Source organism: Thunnus maccoyii, chromosome 23, assembly GCF_910596095.1.
Source record: "Thunnus maccoyii chromosome 23, fThuMac1.1, whole genome shotgun sequence".
Taxonomy (NCBI): domain Eukaryota; kingdom Metazoa; phylum Chordata; class Actinopteri; order Scombriformes; family Scombridae; genus Thunnus; species Thunnus maccoyii.
The window spans coordinates 6,549,011-6,567,216 of NC_056555.1; the positions used below are offsets into that span (position 1 = coordinate 6,549,011).

The window sequence follows — 18,206 nt, forward strand, 5'->3', positions numbered from 1 at the left end:
GGAATTGGTAATCTCCCCAGTAGAATTTATTTAATCAAAACTCATGTTTGAATGCTCAAAAAATTAATTTAACCCAAACTGTGCGTGGATCCCTAAAACTCCACGCAGAGGTAGAACCCCACTATGTGTTTTGGATGCAGAATATAATGACTGCTCACACAAGTGATAGAAGTGATGCTTTGAACACTATCATAGAAAATTAATCTTGTACAGATTTAGCATGAGCGTTGACACAGACTAGGTATGTATGTGTGTGTATATGTGTAGGTACATGTAAGGGCTGCATGTATTCAAACATCAAACATCATTTTAATTTCCACAATAAACAGTAGTGAAGTTTGTCCACAGTGACAACATTACAAGTAATTTTCAGACGAAATCCAGACTGACTGAGAAAAGTGGATTCACTAATTATGGATGTTTTTGCTCTCTTGTTGTTTTGGTTCCTTTGTTATAAAGAATCTCACATCAGCTGGGTTGGATAAAATGAGCTGATGCCACTTGATTAGTATTCCTAACGCTGCCATTTGGAGCTGTAAAATTTCCTAATGCAGCTTTCATCTCTGTACAAATAAATAAAGATGAAGGTGAAGCACAGGTACTCTGTCCACAGTAAGGATAGAAATCTCTCCAAGTCCTTCACCTCTGCCCCAGATCTGAATAAGGCAAAAAGTCTGCAGCCTTTGTCTGCCTGCTGTCCAGTGGTTAGGAGGGCTGCTGGGGGCCTTCAGCAGGTGTGAAACCCTCGGTCTGCATCTTCTCCTTGTATTTCAAGAAGTCTCTCCTCTTCGTAAAATACTTGACCTGCCGGCAGAGATGGGAAAGATGAGCAACAATCCTGCACTATTTTATTTACACTGCATACAACCCTCACCTGGATATGTGTTTTTTTGTCAGCCAATGCCAAATTTTAACTTAAAAATTTCTTTCAGGATTGTCCCAGTCACTTTAAAAATATTGGAAAGAGTTTGCTCATAAATTCAAAAACTATCAAGGATTTTGAAGCACTGTTGATAGTCCAAACTTCTTCCTTTCTGACATCACTAAATACAGACTCCAGACCTTACTGATGCCACAAGTTAAAAAAAAAGGGGGGGATACTTTACCCACTGAGCAGGGCATTTTGCCTCAAACTCGCTCTGGAAGCTCTGGCAGGATGCAACGTTGTCCTTGTTGTCATCCAGACATTTCCAGAGATAGTCCCTGGCGTCCCAGCACGCCTTCCTCTCTGCAGAGTTTGGAGCGGTCATCACTGCTTGACTCTATGAGAGATTTTAAAAAGGTACATAAAGGATTAGTTAACAAGCACTACTATGACTGCTGATATGTGACAGGTAAACGGTTGAAAAACACCATTATGAACAACAAAAAGATACTGCACACTATCAGATATACATTAATCTATTTTGATAGTCACTTCATTAATGCAATATTGCTACTTTAAGCTATCACAGTTTGAGTAGACCATACACTCATATGATTTCCATCAGGTATACAATTAGGACTTAAAATACTGTGGATTTACATCCGTATATCAGCCTCAAAAGACCAATATCTTAATTTAACCCACAGGAAACCACTGTATTGTATTTACTTTGATATTAGACTGCAAATAACCATCACTTTGGACTGTTACTCAGTAAGGAAAGTGCAGGTAAACTGATAGTAACTCAACTGTTACTCACTGAATGAAGGCTTAAAACCTCACAGAGGATTTTTTAGTCCCGACCACCGCTGCTGTTTGCCTCTGTCACTCCATAAAACCCGAAATATCGACCTAATAATGTTACTAAACCACAAACACAAGACTTTTGTAACGTGTTTGTATGGCTACCCTACAGCAGCAATGAGCCAACTGAAGGACGCGCACACTTCCTTGTCGCTGCGTGATGACGTCTGGAACGTGATTTACCAAACGTACCAGGTGATGGCGCAGTTTGCTAACAAGTGAGATGTTTGAAAGCCGTAAACGTTACTTTTGAATAAAAAATAGCTACAATTGTAAAGGTAAAGTTACAAAAATTACCCCAGACGATGCTTTTAGATACAATATGGTGTTTTATGTAACTTGTGTGACAGTTTTTCTTAGGCTGCCATCATAAATCCGACTGGAAGGATGCAACAGGTGAGACGGACTGATTGTTTTTTCTTTAATAATGTCCATTATCTAACTTACCTTTGTGTTTCTCCTTCGTGGCATTTCAGCACTGTAACTTTCGTGCGTTACATGGTAAGTTAGCAGTGTCACTGCTAATTTAGCAGTGTAACGTTATTTCACATTTGCTTAGTGGCTGAAACGTCAATTCTCCTTAAGGGTCACAGTTTAATTAAATAAACCACAGACAACATATATCGATAATCACCATAATCGCATTAAAAAAAATGTTAAAGTGACAGTTTCTAAGCCCCGGTTTGTGCCAGTAATGCTAATACATAAGTTACAAACTGGGGCTAAAATGTTTCTATTATTAGTTGTACAGCTTGGAGTAAAGCTGAAACAATTACTTGACTTATCAGTTAGTTAATTGACAATATATATTTTACATTAAGTAAAATATAAAAAAACAACAACTGAGCTACGTGCTATGTTGTCCTTTTGTTTAAATGAGAGAAATTATCTGCATAGGCTATCACAAAAGTATTGTAAAATTAAAGTGTTACAGTGAAGTAAGTTATATTCACTAAAATCTTAATTTTTTCCCTAAATTATTTGCACCTCTCCTCCTCAGATAGATGTGGATGTTGTAGCTTTGACTAGAGGAGTATTGAGTACGTTTTTGTGTGTGCATTCATGTTCCATTCAGATCAAGCTGGAAAAACTCATTGAATGTTTTTCTGTCTTCGCTGTAAGCCTCTTTTCATCCACAGCACAACACGGGTTTGTCCCTGAGCTATGTGAACGTACAATAAAGTTTATGTGTATGTATGTGTATAGCTTGGCAGTGAGTAAAAGCAGAATGAAAATGTGTGTTGTTGATTAACTCTCTCTGTCTTTTTCTCACTCCCTCAGCCACAGTGACGGAGAATAGCCCCACTGGTTGCCATGGCGCTGAGCAGCAATCCATCTCAGTTCGTGTGCTTTCACAGACTGAAGGGAATAAAAAACAAGCACTCTGATGCAGGGGCAAGGTGCTCACGCTCTTCTTAGGAAAGTAAGTGGTTGTTGGCCCGTGTGCATGTGTGTGCATGTGACTTGAGTGTGTGTTTCTAGCTGCTTCAGAGACAAAACTTAATTCGCTATTTATGTCACACACCATTTACTGATCCCACTTCAAGTCTGTTTCCTCCACCGTCAATAAGTGTTTTCATGTTAGTGTGCCCAACTGTGAAGAATTAAATCCAAAGTTCCTGTCCAAGAGCTTTTTTAGAAAACATGTCCTTATGCACAAGAGTTCAAATACACGCAATCATTTCAAGTAGGGCTGCAGCTAACGATTATTTTCATTATTGATTATTTTCTTAATTGATTGTTTAGTCAATGGATTGCTAAACTGTTATTCAAAATTTCTCAGAGTCTATGATAATTTGTTCAGTTTGCTTATTTTTGCCCACTTGTGGTCCAAAACCTTGTCATCACTGAAGCTGGAACTAAAGGACATTTGGCATTTTTGCTTAAAAAGTGACTGAAACGATTAATCAATTAGCAAACTAGCTACTGATTCATTTTCTTTCGACCAACTAATCAGTTAATCTTCTAATTGTTTCAGCTCTAATTTGAAGTAATGTGTGGAGAGTATAAGTTACTGCTGTGATGTCGTGTTTTCAGTAGAATTTTCACCGTCTTGCGCAGCAAAGGCAAAACAACATTTTCAAAAAAACTCCACTCTAGACATGGTGATTTTTCATTTACAGAAAATACTGATTTCATATGGATGGAAGACCAAGTACAAAATAAAATACAAGTGTTGTATCAGTTTAGAAAGCATCCACAATTGTCAGTTGAATTGGATAATTCATTTCACCACCACCATGGGTAGAGTTAGGACATCATATTTGAAGTTGAAGGACATAGAAGAAGCCACAAAGACTGTATTCATTTTCAGCTCATGACATACTTTAGACAGAAATCTACAACCCAGCTGTGTCCTACTGTTACACCAGAAAGCACGTCATACTAATGTTGGACAAATGTTTATCATTGTAAAATGTCTTTTGAGAGTCAGTGTAGAACCTAGTAAGAAAATCACAACAATCCAGAGCAGTTTATTTCACATGGCAGGACTTACATGCATTTGCTACAGGATGGCAGGCTTTTTTGAAAACATTAGAAGATGCTTGTCAGATAGTCCCTGTATGTATTGTAGGCTGGAGAGAGGGGACCCATGTGGCAATCACACCTCATTCTGACTGAACTCTTGTAAATGTCTCAACAAGCCACTCTGGCTCCACCTGCATTGATTCAGTACAAGCTACAGTGTATGAAGGATGAATTCAGTGGTGATGCATGTTGGGCTCAGGCTTTCATGTTAATAACTGAACGTCATTCACGGTGACCTTCCACCTCAGAAAATGGCTGTTTTTTGGAAAACCCAGTAACTCCAGCTGAAGTACATCTCCTCCTCTCTCCTCTTTTAGCCTTCATCATTTTCAGAGGTATTAGCAAGGGAGGATTAACCTATGACATGTTCAGAAAAACTAACAGGATATTATAAAGGTTATAACATCTTTTTTATGGATGAAATTCAAATTACATGGAAGTAAAAATTCAGAATAAGAATATTGAAGGAAACTGTCGATTGACATGCAGCATTATCTTTCTTATTTCAACACCCGTCTGTATATTCTTCCACTCTTTCATTGATGTACGCTTAATTCTGTTCTGGTTCACAGGGTTTTTTGAGAGTACAGTAATTTTTTCAAGAGTTCCCCAGTGGGAAATGACACCCTAATCACAGTTAATGGCTCAACCTGTTGGGTAGTGCAGGCTGTCATATATTAGTATGGGCTGCTGATGTTGTGTGAGAGAGAGACTTTCATTGGACTCTGATAGCTACTGTAGTTCTCTTCCCACCATATCTGATACTTTTATCATATATTTTTTTAAAAAGGAAACCAGTAAGACATCTCATCCAGAGTGTTGGTTTCAGTCTATTAAAAGCATTAAAGCATTTTCCATCACATTAGTTTGTTCTCTCTGCAATATTGTCAACAGCAGCCATCTGTGGCATCAGATTATTAGTGGAGAGAACTAGAAACACAAGGAGGGGCAGTTAGATTGCAGCAGTGTGATGTATTATGCAATCACAGTAATCATGACTAATGTTATAATGGAAAGACAATCTCCAGTACGTGCACCTGCCCCATGATAGAGAACGAGCTATCACATCCAGACATTAACTTCTTATCCACCATCTCACAAAAGTAATAAAAACATCAGTAATAGATGAACCAACCTCTTTGTTTGGCAGACTAGACTGTTCACTTCATTTCACACACCACTGCCTTTCCAAAAGCATCCTGGCAACCCCAAGAGTCACTTACTTTGTAGGGAAAAAGAGAATCTGGCAGTGGTCATGAGCGTAGTGTCACCTGTCAATCAGTGTCAGTTCATTCAGGATGGAAAGAGAAGGATGACAGTTCTTGACACAAGAAAGTTGGGTATAAAGCCAGGTTTAGTTACAAGAGGGTTGTCAGGCATAGTCTGGATCTCCAGAGAAGACTGAGATGACAAGGTATATTGAGTGTCACCACAGTTTCACTCAGTTCGTATGACACAATGGACATAAGGAAAAATATCGACTGTTCCATCTTCACATTGCTTCTCGGTGAAACTAATTAGATTTTACACACCAGACAGTCTGGTTAATTGTCTTTGCGTATCTCTTTTTTTAGATTATGGAAGAAAAACACCTTTTAGTTCCCTCTGCTGTAATCGCCTCACTTTTACTGCAGTCATTGTTTTCTTTGGTTACTGCAAGTTTTGGTTTCCAGTCGGTACAACTGCTTTCTGGCCATCCTACACCCCTCCGCTGGTAAGTAGAAAAGTAAATAAGTAACTAAAACTACTATGCTAGTGGTTTGGCACTTTAAATGTATGTTGTTGCCAGCCATTTTTCAAAGCATACCATACAGATTTCAAGTGTCAAGGCAATCGTAAACTAGTCATTTTTTCCCCATTCATTCAGTGCACTAATCAATATGTAGAGACCTAAAACATTTGAGCTATAAGTGCTATCACATTAAACATTATGGGTCTAAAACATGCAAAACCACTAATATTGTCCATGAAGCATCCTAGTGAAAACACTTTATCAGCCTTTCTGTCTTTCTTTCTCCTCTCTTTTATGTGTCTCTCTGTCTTACTTTATTTGCTGGTGACTAGTATAAACTGTCATATAAACACATTAATCAGATTCATGGGAGTAGGTTTAATGAGTAGGCAGAACATGCTCTACACATCTGAGTCCTTCCAATTTTCACCATGTGCTCGACACGAAGAGTATTTAGCAAGATGATGGCATCTTTTCCTTAGAGAGAATTAAGAAATTGAGAGAAAACATGAAAATAGAAAATTCTAATGGCATGCTTTTGGCACGCTTTTGATAAAAGAATTTATGTAAATCCGATAATTAGAGAAATTGTGGTTCAAAAGTGAATAATGTAAAATGTTGCAATTGGTGGTAATCTTCATTCTTCACATAATAAATAGACGTTTTAAGTCAAAGATGAATCAAAAGACTTGAAGATCTGTGGTGAAACCTTTAGTATGCCAGGAAGGTAAATATCAAATCCCAGTCAGACACACATACTCTGTGAAAAGGCCAAAACACACACACACACACACATTTAAAGACACACACACTTGCTCAATTTCAGTTTCACTCTCAGAAACACACACACACAGATACAGATGCAGGCAGGTAGCTCTTACTATTTTCTGAAGCTTCTTGATGCGTATGATAAATGACAACATGTCAGAGTCTGGTCTGGCTTTTTTCCTTGCCTTTGAAAGACAGATGATCTTTAAGGTAATATGGATGTACAAGAATAAGAGTTTATTCATTATTAAATGGAGCGGATTCTCCCTAAAGGAACATTTTCTTTCAAGGCTGGTTCATAGGTCAGACTGCCTGTTAATTAAAGAGAACAAAGACACCAACGTTGAAAAGGTGCTTACAGTATATCCTTGCCTCTGATGTTTTCATGCTAATATAGTGTATTGTACAATATAAGCCTACATCAACACTACAAAAAACACTATTAGCACAGGCCTTTTTTTCAGCGCTTTAATTTACTGCAATAGTCACCCAAACAAAAGACACACACACCCACATTGCTTCATGGCAGGCATCGACGGCCAATGGCATCTCACACACATCGACCAGTATTTGTCAGCCCAGTGGTGTCCAGGATACTGACCTCCAGTTGCCACCACTGGAAGTCAATATCACAGTCAACTCAGAAATGACTGTCACTGTCATGGCAACAAGGGCTCAGACACACACACACATGCATGGAATGAAAAACTGAGGTGGATACAGTGATAAGAAGACAGATTGGAAAGTTTTAACAGACAATTGGGTAATTTTTGGTATGTAAAAAAAAATTAACTATTGTATTACCTCCAAATAAACATGATAAGTCAAGTTCTCTTCTCTGGTAACCAGAGAATCAATAAAACATCTTTACTGTTTTCTGCTAGTTGTCTTCCTTTTTTGCTTGGTTAGCAGCGGGGCTTAAAGATAGCAGTCAGGTCTGTTGGGGAAAAAGGAAATGCACAAGTTAATGACTGGTATTCAGAAATTGTCATTGTGAAAAATTCAGCTGTTGTTCACACACCTGTCAAGGTTCCTTGGCTTGTTTACTCAAGCCAAGGAACCTTGACAGGTCACTCACAAATGATACCTTAAGGAGTTATATATACTGTATACAGGGCATTCTTGATTCATACAGGGACAATTAAGATAGCTTTGTTGCACCCTCTTAAAGCCAGCCATTGCAATTTTGAACTTGTCATCAACCTACATTTTTTCATTATCTAAGAAGCAAAACCTGGTTTACATGTTAAAGACACAATTAAACAGAGCAACTTAGTGTCATATCAGAAGTGCTGACCCAAAGCAGTGGCATGCATCTTTTCCAGAAGAAATTCTTATCAGTGACCTCCAAAATATTTCACATGACGGACAAAGCAGAGTCAAATACTTAACTGTGGATGAACTCCTGTTGAGTTGTTGATCTTGTTCCACTCACTGTATGAATGCACAGTCACAGAGAGGAAAGAGAGAGCAAACACATAATCCATAATCCATAGCTGCCTGTGTGCAGTGAAAAGTAAATCAGCTTTCCACAGTAACAGGATTAGAGATGTGCCGCCATATACTGTGGTGAAACATGCTGATGGTATCAGTACCGCCATGCATTTCCATTACCATCATTACTGTGATTATCGTTGTTTTCAGAGGACAACGTGAAGACAGAGCAGCTCCTGCCATCATTAGCAGTTTGATTTTGTTTAGCCACAGGGAAGGAGCTTTCTACTGGTCAAACAGATGCAGAATAACCAGAGAACCAGGCTGTCAAGCTCTAGCTACTCTGGACACGACTTTCTATATTAACATCAGCCATCAACCTACTGACGGGTGGCTAACTTATGGGTGTTTAATTGTAACTTTCAGTGATTTCTAGTCAACAATCTACTTTTGTTTACAGATGAAACTGTTTTTGATTGATATTATTTCCAACAAAGATGCAACATACAGACCACTATTCAGAGAATAATATCCAAGGTGATCATAGTGTGAAGTAATTTAACTTCAGAAAACTTGAATGATTATTGTAATAATACCGTTCATTGTGACATTTTTACCTACAATAATTGTACCGTGAAAACATGATACCAGTACATCCCTAAACAGGGTCTGAGAAGGCTCAGGATATTCTGCAGGAGGCGACAGCGCGCTGTGATCATTCATCAAACAGCTTGTGTCCTTGTGTGTGCACAGGTGTGGTTTTTTGAGATGATGCTGCTTCAGTTTTCTTTCTTTTTATACTTGTGTCAGTCGGCCCCAGCTCGAAACAAGCTGCGTATGTATGAAAGTGTGTTGTTGTCCGTGTGTGTGTGTGTTTGTCTGTTATATAAGACTCAATGGGAGTGCTTTTTTCTGTAGCATTCATTTCCTTTGCTCTATTCCCTCTATTTTTGTCTGATAGAGGGAGACTGATGCCACAATCAACATGTTGTTATTCCACAAGCCAAACTCTCTTTTTCTCACAAACTTGTGCGTGCGCACTCATACGTACACAGGCCTCCGTCCCGGAAGAACAGAGGCAGAGAGGATATTGTAACAAGCATCCGAAAAAATGTTGGTCCAACAAGTGAGACAAGGCTCCCGCATGAATTAAAGAGGATTATCTCTCATAATTTATGCTAATTAATGCACAGAGAGTAACGAGAGCAGCATGTTATTGTGTGACTGAAGCCTGTCTCACACACACTCACACACAAACATTTATAAGCTCCCACAACTGTGTGTAATTGCACCATTGAAGCCTGTTGCTTCTGGAAGTACACTCACTCATTCTTTTTCACAAAACACACACAAGCACACACACACACACACACACACACACACACACACACACACACACACACACACACACACTCAGTACTATGCCATTGTGCACTTGATGGGAATCTTGTAGTCCAACCGCTGCCAAATCCTACCACGATCACAAATGCACACACACTGATTCCGCTGTGGGACAGTCCTGCCCGGGTTGGATTCACATTCTTGTTTCCTTATGTGCTTATGTGACGCTGCTTAAGTTCATCAATCCAAAGCCCTTCTTTCCACAAAATATCCCCCGATACTCAATTTACTCAAATATACTATACTCTCTCATGAAGAGTCACATTCCAAAATTGCGTGTCTGTGGCACTTAGCAGGGACATTGCAGATATTTGTAATGACATTCTGACCATAGCTTTGTGTTAATTTCCTATCTCACTGTCTTACTTTCTAATAGGAACTCAATGTCATTTTGCACTCTTTCTTATTTGTGACAGTTATAATTATCAGATGCTGCATGTGCAAATACAGAAAATCTATGTCTTAGTGATAGATAGCACACATAACATAGTAGAGAAAATGAAAAGATGATGTCAAACTGCTACAAAGGAGGACGAGTGAATGATAAACAATCCTGTTAAACACCATAACAATAATATAGAATTACTATAGTCATACTGGGAGATAATAAGGTGAAAAAACGACCAATATACACTTATCATAGGTCATAGGCTTGTCACTATAAACTCACTGTTTCACACCACAGATACTGCAAAGACATAATATCATAGGAAGCCTCTGCTATAGGAGATAAAAGCCACTAAATCTCAGCTGCACACACACACAGACACACACACACACACACACACACACACACACACACACACACACACACACACCATGTCCCTGTAGTAATATCATAAGCATATTATCGGAGTGATACAGTGATTTCCATTAAGGGCAGTGGGCGGCGCGCGCGCTCAGTCCATCTCTTTTTGCGATAAACGTGAGTGCGCGTCCGCAGTCATCCAACCAGCCCGCGAGACAGCACTCCTCGAACCAAACCCAGCCGAACCACACCGAGCCGAGCCAAACCAATCCGGGCATATATCCCTGCTGCCCCACACAGAGGCAGCAGAGGAGGAATGATGACCTGGTAGCGCATCTTTACGCACCCGACCCGCCGTCCGTCCCTTATAAACCCACATTTTGCCTCTTTACGTTCAATTTTCTCGCCGAGACCATGGAGACGGCAGTTTTCAGGACCGATATTTTCTTCTCCCAGCTGCTCCTTTTCAGCCAAATAGGTAAGAAACTGGGAAAGGAAAACAATTCTGATTTAATTGACTGTGGTGGTTGACATGTGATGCTGTTAAACGCTGTCAGAGATGGAGCGCGTCTGTTTTATCCCCGCAGATATTTAACATCCTGCACACTTCAGTCTGTGTTTCAAAATCTGCAATCAGCGGCAAAGAAAAAAAATAATTTTACATGTAGATGACATTTGTTAGCAAATGCATTTTCAACATGCAAATTTGCTTCTCTAATATGGACTACCAGTAAATATTTCTGTCCACTCAAATTTTGTTTCAAGGGAATCATCTGCAATGCATGAAGAGATTTTTTGATCTTGCTTTGAACGTGTTGAACCGTGTTTCCAAACACGTTGAAGTATGAATGAAATGGCATGTTGTGCAGTGTGACGACGCTCTGTGTTTGCTGATTTCTTTTCGTGATACTGGATTTGGGGAAAGCGCCTCAGTTCATCCTACAGTATCTGTTGAACTTATTTGATAAAAGCGTTTAGTAAATGTTGCTTTCAGCGATATACTGTGTTTTCTACATAATTGAATTTGGGTCTCTTTCCTTGTGATACAAATCTGTAATAATATTGAAAAATCACATGATATTTTCAGAGAGACATTCAAACAGTGATTTAGGATGTGTTTGTGTTACTTGTTTGGGAGTTCTCTGATCTTATGTGCTTAAATCATTGCAATGTTATTCCTTAAATATACATTTGAGTTCAAGTATTTTTTCCAGTTTTGCTGCTGAATGTATCAAATTAATCACTGCCTTTCTCTATAAGGGGATCCACTGTGGCATCCCGCATATCTAAAACTTTTCAGGAATCACCTGATTGATTTTTTTATAGACCATGTTGGCTATTTTTCAGCATGCTAGTGCTATGGCTGTACAGTTTTCAGAGTAAATTTTATAATGGTTTATTAAAAACATAATCACTTATGACAAATGTCAGTAGCAGCTGTTCAGGCACAGATCCCCATTTTTGAAGGCATCTGAGAGAAGGACTTGGTGCTGATTTGAGTAACTGTCTGGGTCGCAAGTGGGAAGTAAGACTGAAGAAGACTGTCATGTCGAAACATTGGTAACTTATTAAACTATTCTTACATCATGGCGAGAACGCTTCTACCTTCCTTTGCACAAGTAAGACTGAAAAAACATAATTTGCAATTCCTCCAGTTAGTAACCAGGTGAATGAATGAAGTTTCATCAAAACCAGATTAGTTGTGGAGCAGTCATTTGAAGTCTTTGAGCATTCAGATTCCCACAACAGCATGGGGCCAAAAGGCATAATGTCTTTAAATGTAGTCAAAATAGAAAAGTGGCATCTGAGATGTCATATTTGAGCAAAAATCAAAAACACCTTTTCTGCTCTCTGTTGTGGTGTATGGTTGATTAGATAGCTTTGAATTATATCAATATTTCTATCTCCATTTGGAGCTCATTTGAAAAACAGATACAGACGTATGCCATATTCAAATTCACATAACACCTAGAGTGATCACTGAGGTCATGACATGTGGGACATAGAAGCAGATTCATGGTCCTGAAAAAAACTGACAAACCCTTACTTCAGCTTTAAGTTAAGACTTAATGTAAACTACTCACAGTGAGGTATGTCTCATCTGTTTTCCATTAAATGGTTGCCCAGACAGGTAGACAAAGCCTTTCTCACTTAAGTTAAAACGTAAAAGGAAGGTTCATGATTTTTCTGGGGACCCTTTTGAACACTCTGAAGGACCCTGGTGGATCCATAGCATTCAGTAAAAAGCATCGGTTGACATTTCGATTTTCCATTTGAGCCTGTTAAAATGTTTCACATTGATTCTAAACTAGGTTATGTCACTATTTTATTTTAATCATTTGTTTGTTCCAGTGAAGAGCAAGAGATGAATCTCATGACATTCAATTCAGGGAGCTGGGATCAGAGGTTTTCAAATGTTTTTATGTCCCAAACACAAACCTTTGTGTTCCCATTTGATGAGATTTTGTGATCGGATTAACTCAGACGACGAGCCCATGAGACATTTTTTTTAATTTAATATAACTCGGTACAGAAATAGACAAATGGTGATAGATGGGGTGAGTGGACACTGTCATTCCCCCTCTTTTAAATGGTTGTTTCTAATCACAGCAGAGTTGCTGCTACTGCTCATGTTTCTTATGATTAAGATCATACTTGACACTTTGCTTGTTGATTCACTTATATGGCTGCAAGTTAACATGTATGCAACCATCTGATGCTAGTTGGTTCATTTCCCTTCAAGTGTTTATATTAAAGATTCTGTTTTTCATTAGTTTAGAAAGACTACTCCCTGCAAGGAGATACTGTAGAGCATCCTCCAGCCATCTGTCCCACAATATGCCTGGATACCACTCAAAAATCACACATTTTCTTGCTTGGCCTCTCACTCACACTCATCCAACTCACACACACGTCCAAATCACTGTGATGTTGCAGGTGCTCTCATTGTGGCCTTGTTGGTCCAAGCAGTTCTACCAGTGAACACAGTCTTCTAGCAAGAGTCATTCACTTTGCCATATGCTTTTCAACAGCATGGTTCCCTCTATACATCATACATCTGACTTCTCAGTGGTTTTCACACCTGCTGCCTGTCATTCCATATGTGCTGTTCAGCAGGAAAGGGAGCATCTCAGCATGTAATCCTGTTTTAATGCGTCCAATATTTAGACAGTAACTATATGTTGATACAAAACCTGTGTAAACGGAAATTTGAGTTTTAGTATCTTGTGATCCCACTGGTTAGAGATTTAAAACTAATCTGATTTGGCTCAGTGTGGTGGTCATGTCTTTTTCTCTGGTGTTCATACCACCATGCACTAGACCTCACACTTTCTACTTTCTTCCACTCAGCTTTCCAAGCATGAAAAACTGCATCTCCCACCCATTTTAGCTTGCACTTTTGGGGTTGTTTCCTGTAGTTAGTAGTGATTCTTGCTGCTAACAAACTGCATTACAGTTCTTTAATTATATGACTGACAGTCATATTTTGAGGGGTCTTGGTGCAGTGATTGGTGCCACCAGAGCTCACGTGCCATGGCTCTCACTCTCAAACTGGACAAAAGATATCAACACTGCAGAGTTTGGATAAACTGATCGAACATGCTTTCTGTGAATGCAGCCTGAGTATCTGTCCGAAACGCCTTTAATGCCGAGTGAATTGCACATTGACTTGCTAGAGTCAGTATTGCTGTTAAGATACAGATTTAATGAGATGTTCAGCTTGTATGCACAGTGTTTAAACTGGAAGTGGTGGCAAGTGGCAGTTAAGCATTGTGGGGTTGATAGATTGGTGGTGCATGGCGATTGGTCAGATGGAGTCACACAAGAACAGTCTGCATGCTATTGATCAGCAGCTCAAAAGGATCTATACTGGAGTTTTGGCAACAAATTGTAGTGTCTGTATGTGTGTGTGTGTGTGTGTGTGTGTGTGTGTGTGTGTGTGTGTGTGTGTGTGTGTGTGTGTGTGTGTGAGAGAGAGAGAGAGAGAGAAGTAAGAGAAACCAACATGTATGAGTGTGTGTATACATGCATGTATAGGTATGTATACCAAGCAGTAGCAGCTGAATATTTTCTTACACCTCAGTTTATACAATAAACACTACTCAGTACTGAAGGTGACATAGAAGCTTTTTAACAGTTTGCACCTACTGATCATATTTATAATCCTCCAGTGATAAAACTAAAATAAATAGCACATGCATCCTGTTTATTGCCTCAGTGAAAAATGTAGGCAATGTACCACCATACAGTATGTCATGGTTAATGTATTATAGTTCATGTGAGTTCAGTGATCATATGTTCCCCTTGTGAGATACCATCTGGCCACCCAGTGCATTCAGAGCGTTTGAACCGGACCCGAGGAGTTGCATCCGGTGTCATGATAGGATGCCTGATGGTGTAATAGTAATTGCTTACAAAATACTGGCACACACATTCTGGCGCGCATTGCGTACTGAATATGTAAATCCATAAATAATAATTAGAGAGCAATGATGACATGCAGTCAGATACATAGTAAATTACAGTTGAGAGGAACCTAAATTATGCTCACTTTTTATACTTATAAAAAACAAACTCACTAACTACTAAACTTACTGCAGTCTTTGTAGGGATGAGACAGGGAGCTGCTGACTATACACCCTAAATTTCAAATTAGCCTGTATGAGCTAATCATTGATTAATTAGCATCCAAAGTGGTGGGTTCAGTAGATTTAGTAAATAGTTTTCAAATTCAAATCTGTATAACAGCTTTAACCTCACTGTATGGAACTAGGATAAATAAGATAAAAACAACTAAAAACAAGTCAGCGGCAAACCGTGACTGAATTAATGTAACTTAAGAACAAGAATAACAAGAATAAAATGAATTTTATAGTGACACTAACAAAGAAAGTGTATTTAGTATGTATTGGCCAATCTGTTTAATAAGGTCAGTATTGGGGTCCAATACCAATCTGAAGGATCAGATCGATTTATCCCTGACTTGAACATTATTGTTTCAATTAACTTTGCATTTGAGTTAAATACCACTGTAATTCATGTTGATTGTCACTTTAAAGCTAAATTGCTGGAGGCAACTTTTTGGTACGATTGAGAAATTCTGAAATCCTCTAATGTGACACATCAGAGACTCGTCATCATACTGTATCACTGCTGCTTCATTTTTACATTCTATATGAATCACCACTGTTCACTTACAGTAGTTTCTTTCTATTCCCAACCCCTATTTTTTGTAACTGTATATAGTATGTGAGATATAATTGTGTTTCTCCCTCCTTTTAGCTTTAACCCCACGGTTAAGATGAGATTATGTGTGCATTAACTGCACACACACACACACACACACACACGCACACAGAGCATGATGGAGTCAAGCTCTGTAAACCAGCCGAATAAGTGAGGGAAATAAATGTTAGAAAGATTTTCCAAAGCCTTCTTAACTATCTGGTTTATAGAGGAAAAAAATATAATCAGATTTTCTTTTCTTTTTTTGGCATTTAAATTTGGTAGTTTATGATATTGGAGAGAAAAGTTTAATTCTAAAATAATGCAAATACAGTATGTGTAATTTCCTAATATAGTTGGTTAAATCCACAGAATGGAACAAAATGTTTTGTACATTGGTGGATTTGATGTCCTACTATGAAACTATCACAAATAATGAGATTTGTGGCACATTTATAGAGTGCTGATAGAAATGAGTTACAATTTTATTGTAACCACAGTGTTGGCATTGCCACAAACCACAGATGTTACATTGAATAATTGATTGCCTGCTTTCTACGGTGATATTTTGTCTTCCTCCCCTCTGTTTCTCCCCCTCTCTCTGCCAGTTTTAGTTTGGCCTCTCCATCTAAAGCATTTTCTTCATAAGTGCTCTTATTCTTTAATCCACTTAGCTGCAGTCTGCTCTTACTGTGGCAGCGTACGGTCACAGTTATTTTAAAGCTGGTCTGTGCCACGAGGACAGCTGGATCTCTTTGATGCTGAGCAGCCTGGACAGGAAACTCTGCTCAGTGCAACACTTACGTCACTCAAAAGTTCTTTTCAGTAGCTACCGTGCTTGCTCCTGTCAGCAGTGATTGGTAGAAGTACAAAGTATTATAAGTGAGATTGGAATACAATGGTGGAAAGCTCTCTTGTAATACACTCATAAGATTTAATAGAGCAGACACAAATGTAAACCTATTATTGGTTAAATAATAAATAGGAAGTTCATCACCTTGACTAAATTTAATCTGTTTCTCATATACAGTGCTGCTTGAAAGTTTGTGAACCCTTTAAAATTTGCTCTATTTCTGCATAAATATGACCTAAAACATGATCAGATTTCCATGCAAGTCCTAAAACTAGAGAAAGAGACATCAATTAAACAAATGAGACAAAAAACTTACATGTTTGTTTATTTATTGAGGAAAAAGATCCAATGTTACATATTTGTGTGTGGCAAAAGTATGTGAACCTCTAGGATTATCAATTCATTTGAAGGGGAAATTAGAGTCGGGTCTTTCAATCAAGGGGATGACAATCAAGTGTGAGTCTGGGAGGCCTTATTTAAAGAAGAGAAATCTTGGTCTTTACTATCAAAGTCTGAGCTTCACAACACAGGTTTGTGGAAGTGTGTCATGGCTCAAACAAAGGAGATTTCTGAGGACCTTAGAAGAAGAGTTGTTGATGCTCACCAAGCTGGGAAGTGTTACAAAACCATTTCTAAAGAGTTTGGACTCCACCAGTGGACTGTCAGGCAGATCGTGTACAAATGGAAGACATCCAAAACCATTGTTACCCTCCCCAGGAGTGGTCAACCAACAAAGATCACACCAAGGGCAGGCGTGTAATAGTCTTGGATGCCACAAGGGACCCCAGGGTAACATCTTGGAAACTAAAGGCTTCTCTTGCAGTGGCTATAGTCAATGTTTATGAATCCACCATCAGGAGAACATTGAACATCAATGGTGTCCATGGCAGAGTTTCAAGGAAAAAAGCCACTTCTCTCCAAAAAGAACATTGCTGCCATCTATGGTTTGCTCAAGACCAAGTGGACAAGCCAGAGGGCAAAGGTTTTGGTTGAAGTTATTGCCGCATAAGGGGGTCACACCAGTAACTGAAAGCAAGGGCTCTCATACTTTTGCCTCACACAAATGTAAGATTGGATAATTTTCCTCAATAAATAAATGAATAAGTTTAATGTTTTTGTCTAATTTGTATAATTGGGTTCCCTTTATCTAGTTTTAGGACTGGCGTCTAAAAATCTGATCATGTTTTGGGTTATATTTATGCAGAAATAGAGATAATTCTAAAGGGTTCACAAACTTTCAAGCAGCACTGTATAGATTGTTTAGAAAGATGAATTATGTCTAAAGGTTACTAGTTTTGGTAGGACATTGTGGGTTGGGAAAACACTCTCACTTTCCTTAGCCACTTCCTCACTCTAGCCTGATTTGACCCTTAAAGGAATACTCCACTAAAATTCTAGCATTACAGCATTAAATACTATCCCTCTGTAGGCTCTCAATGTGGCTTTGTAAAGTTTACAGCTTGCTGTACTCAGTTTGTTTCAATTGTCAGTTTGCCAAATAAATCGCTGAATGTACCAACTGTGGTGGAGCTTCAGAGCAAAGACAAGGCATAGTGTTCTTTGCTATACTGTGGAGAAACTATGAGTATTTGAAATATACTGAACATGAGGATCAGTGGAGAAGTTGATTATGCTGCAAGAGTGGTTTGAGAAGTTTCTATGACTCTGGGTCTCCATTAGAATCCATCGTAACTGATGTGAATCTAAGCTGACAGCTGCGGTCCTCTGCAAAGGAGCAAGCTACAAACTTTTCTGAGCCACCTTTCAAGGCTACAAGGGTTAGTAT

At 38.8% G+C, this 18,206-nt stretch overlaps 2 protein-coding genes across 4 annotated transcripts in view; one reads left to right on the forward strand and one right to left on the reverse strand.

Annotated features, from left to right (window-relative positions):
- Window positions 1-289: 289 nt before the first annotated feature.
- On the reverse strand, window positions 290-1,901 carry LOC121890957 (cytochrome c oxidase assembly factor 6 homolog). Of its 2 annotated transcripts, none has more exons than XM_042403632.1 (3): window positions 1,676-1,901; window positions 1,107-1,262; window positions 290-804 (listed from the first exon to the last, which is right to left on the reverse strand). In XM_042403632.1, exons 2-3 carry the CDS (start codon window positions 1,248-1,250, stop codon window positions 706-708), a joined length of 243 nt encoding a protein of 80 aa, XP_042259566.1. In that variant the 5' UTR covers window positions 1,251-1,262; window positions 1,676-1,901; the 3' UTR covers window positions 290-705. The 2 variants fall into 2 exon arrangements, with proteins under 2 accessions (XP_042259566.1, XP_042259565.1); XM_042403631.1 differs by having other exon boundaries at window positions 1,686-1,899.
- Window positions 1,902-10,585: 8,684 nt separating this feature from the next.
- ptprz1b (protein tyrosine phosphatase receptor type Z1b) overlaps window positions 10,586-18,206 on the forward strand; it is a 57,138-nt gene continuing 49,517 nt past the window's right edge. Inside the window, exon 1 of one of the 2 annotated variants that reach the window (XM_042403620.1) lies at window positions 10,586-10,819. In XM_042403620.1, coding sequence (XP_042259554.1) covers window positions 10,756-10,819 — 64 coding nt within the window. In that variant the 5' untranslated portion in view covers window positions 10,586-10,755. The remainder of the gene's footprint in view (window positions 10,820-18,206) is intronic. The other variant, XM_042403621.1, reaches the window with a different exon arrangement.

Coding starts and splice junctions, on each gene's coding strand:
- LOC121890957 (XM_042403632.1), bottom strand. CDS start 1,250: ATGACCGCTCCAAACTCTGCAGAGAGGAAGGCGTGCTGGGACGCCAGG. Junction 805..1,106: donor CAAAATGCCCTGCTCAGTGG/GTAAAGTATCCC, acceptor CTCTGCCGGCAG/GTCAAGTATTTTACGAAGAG.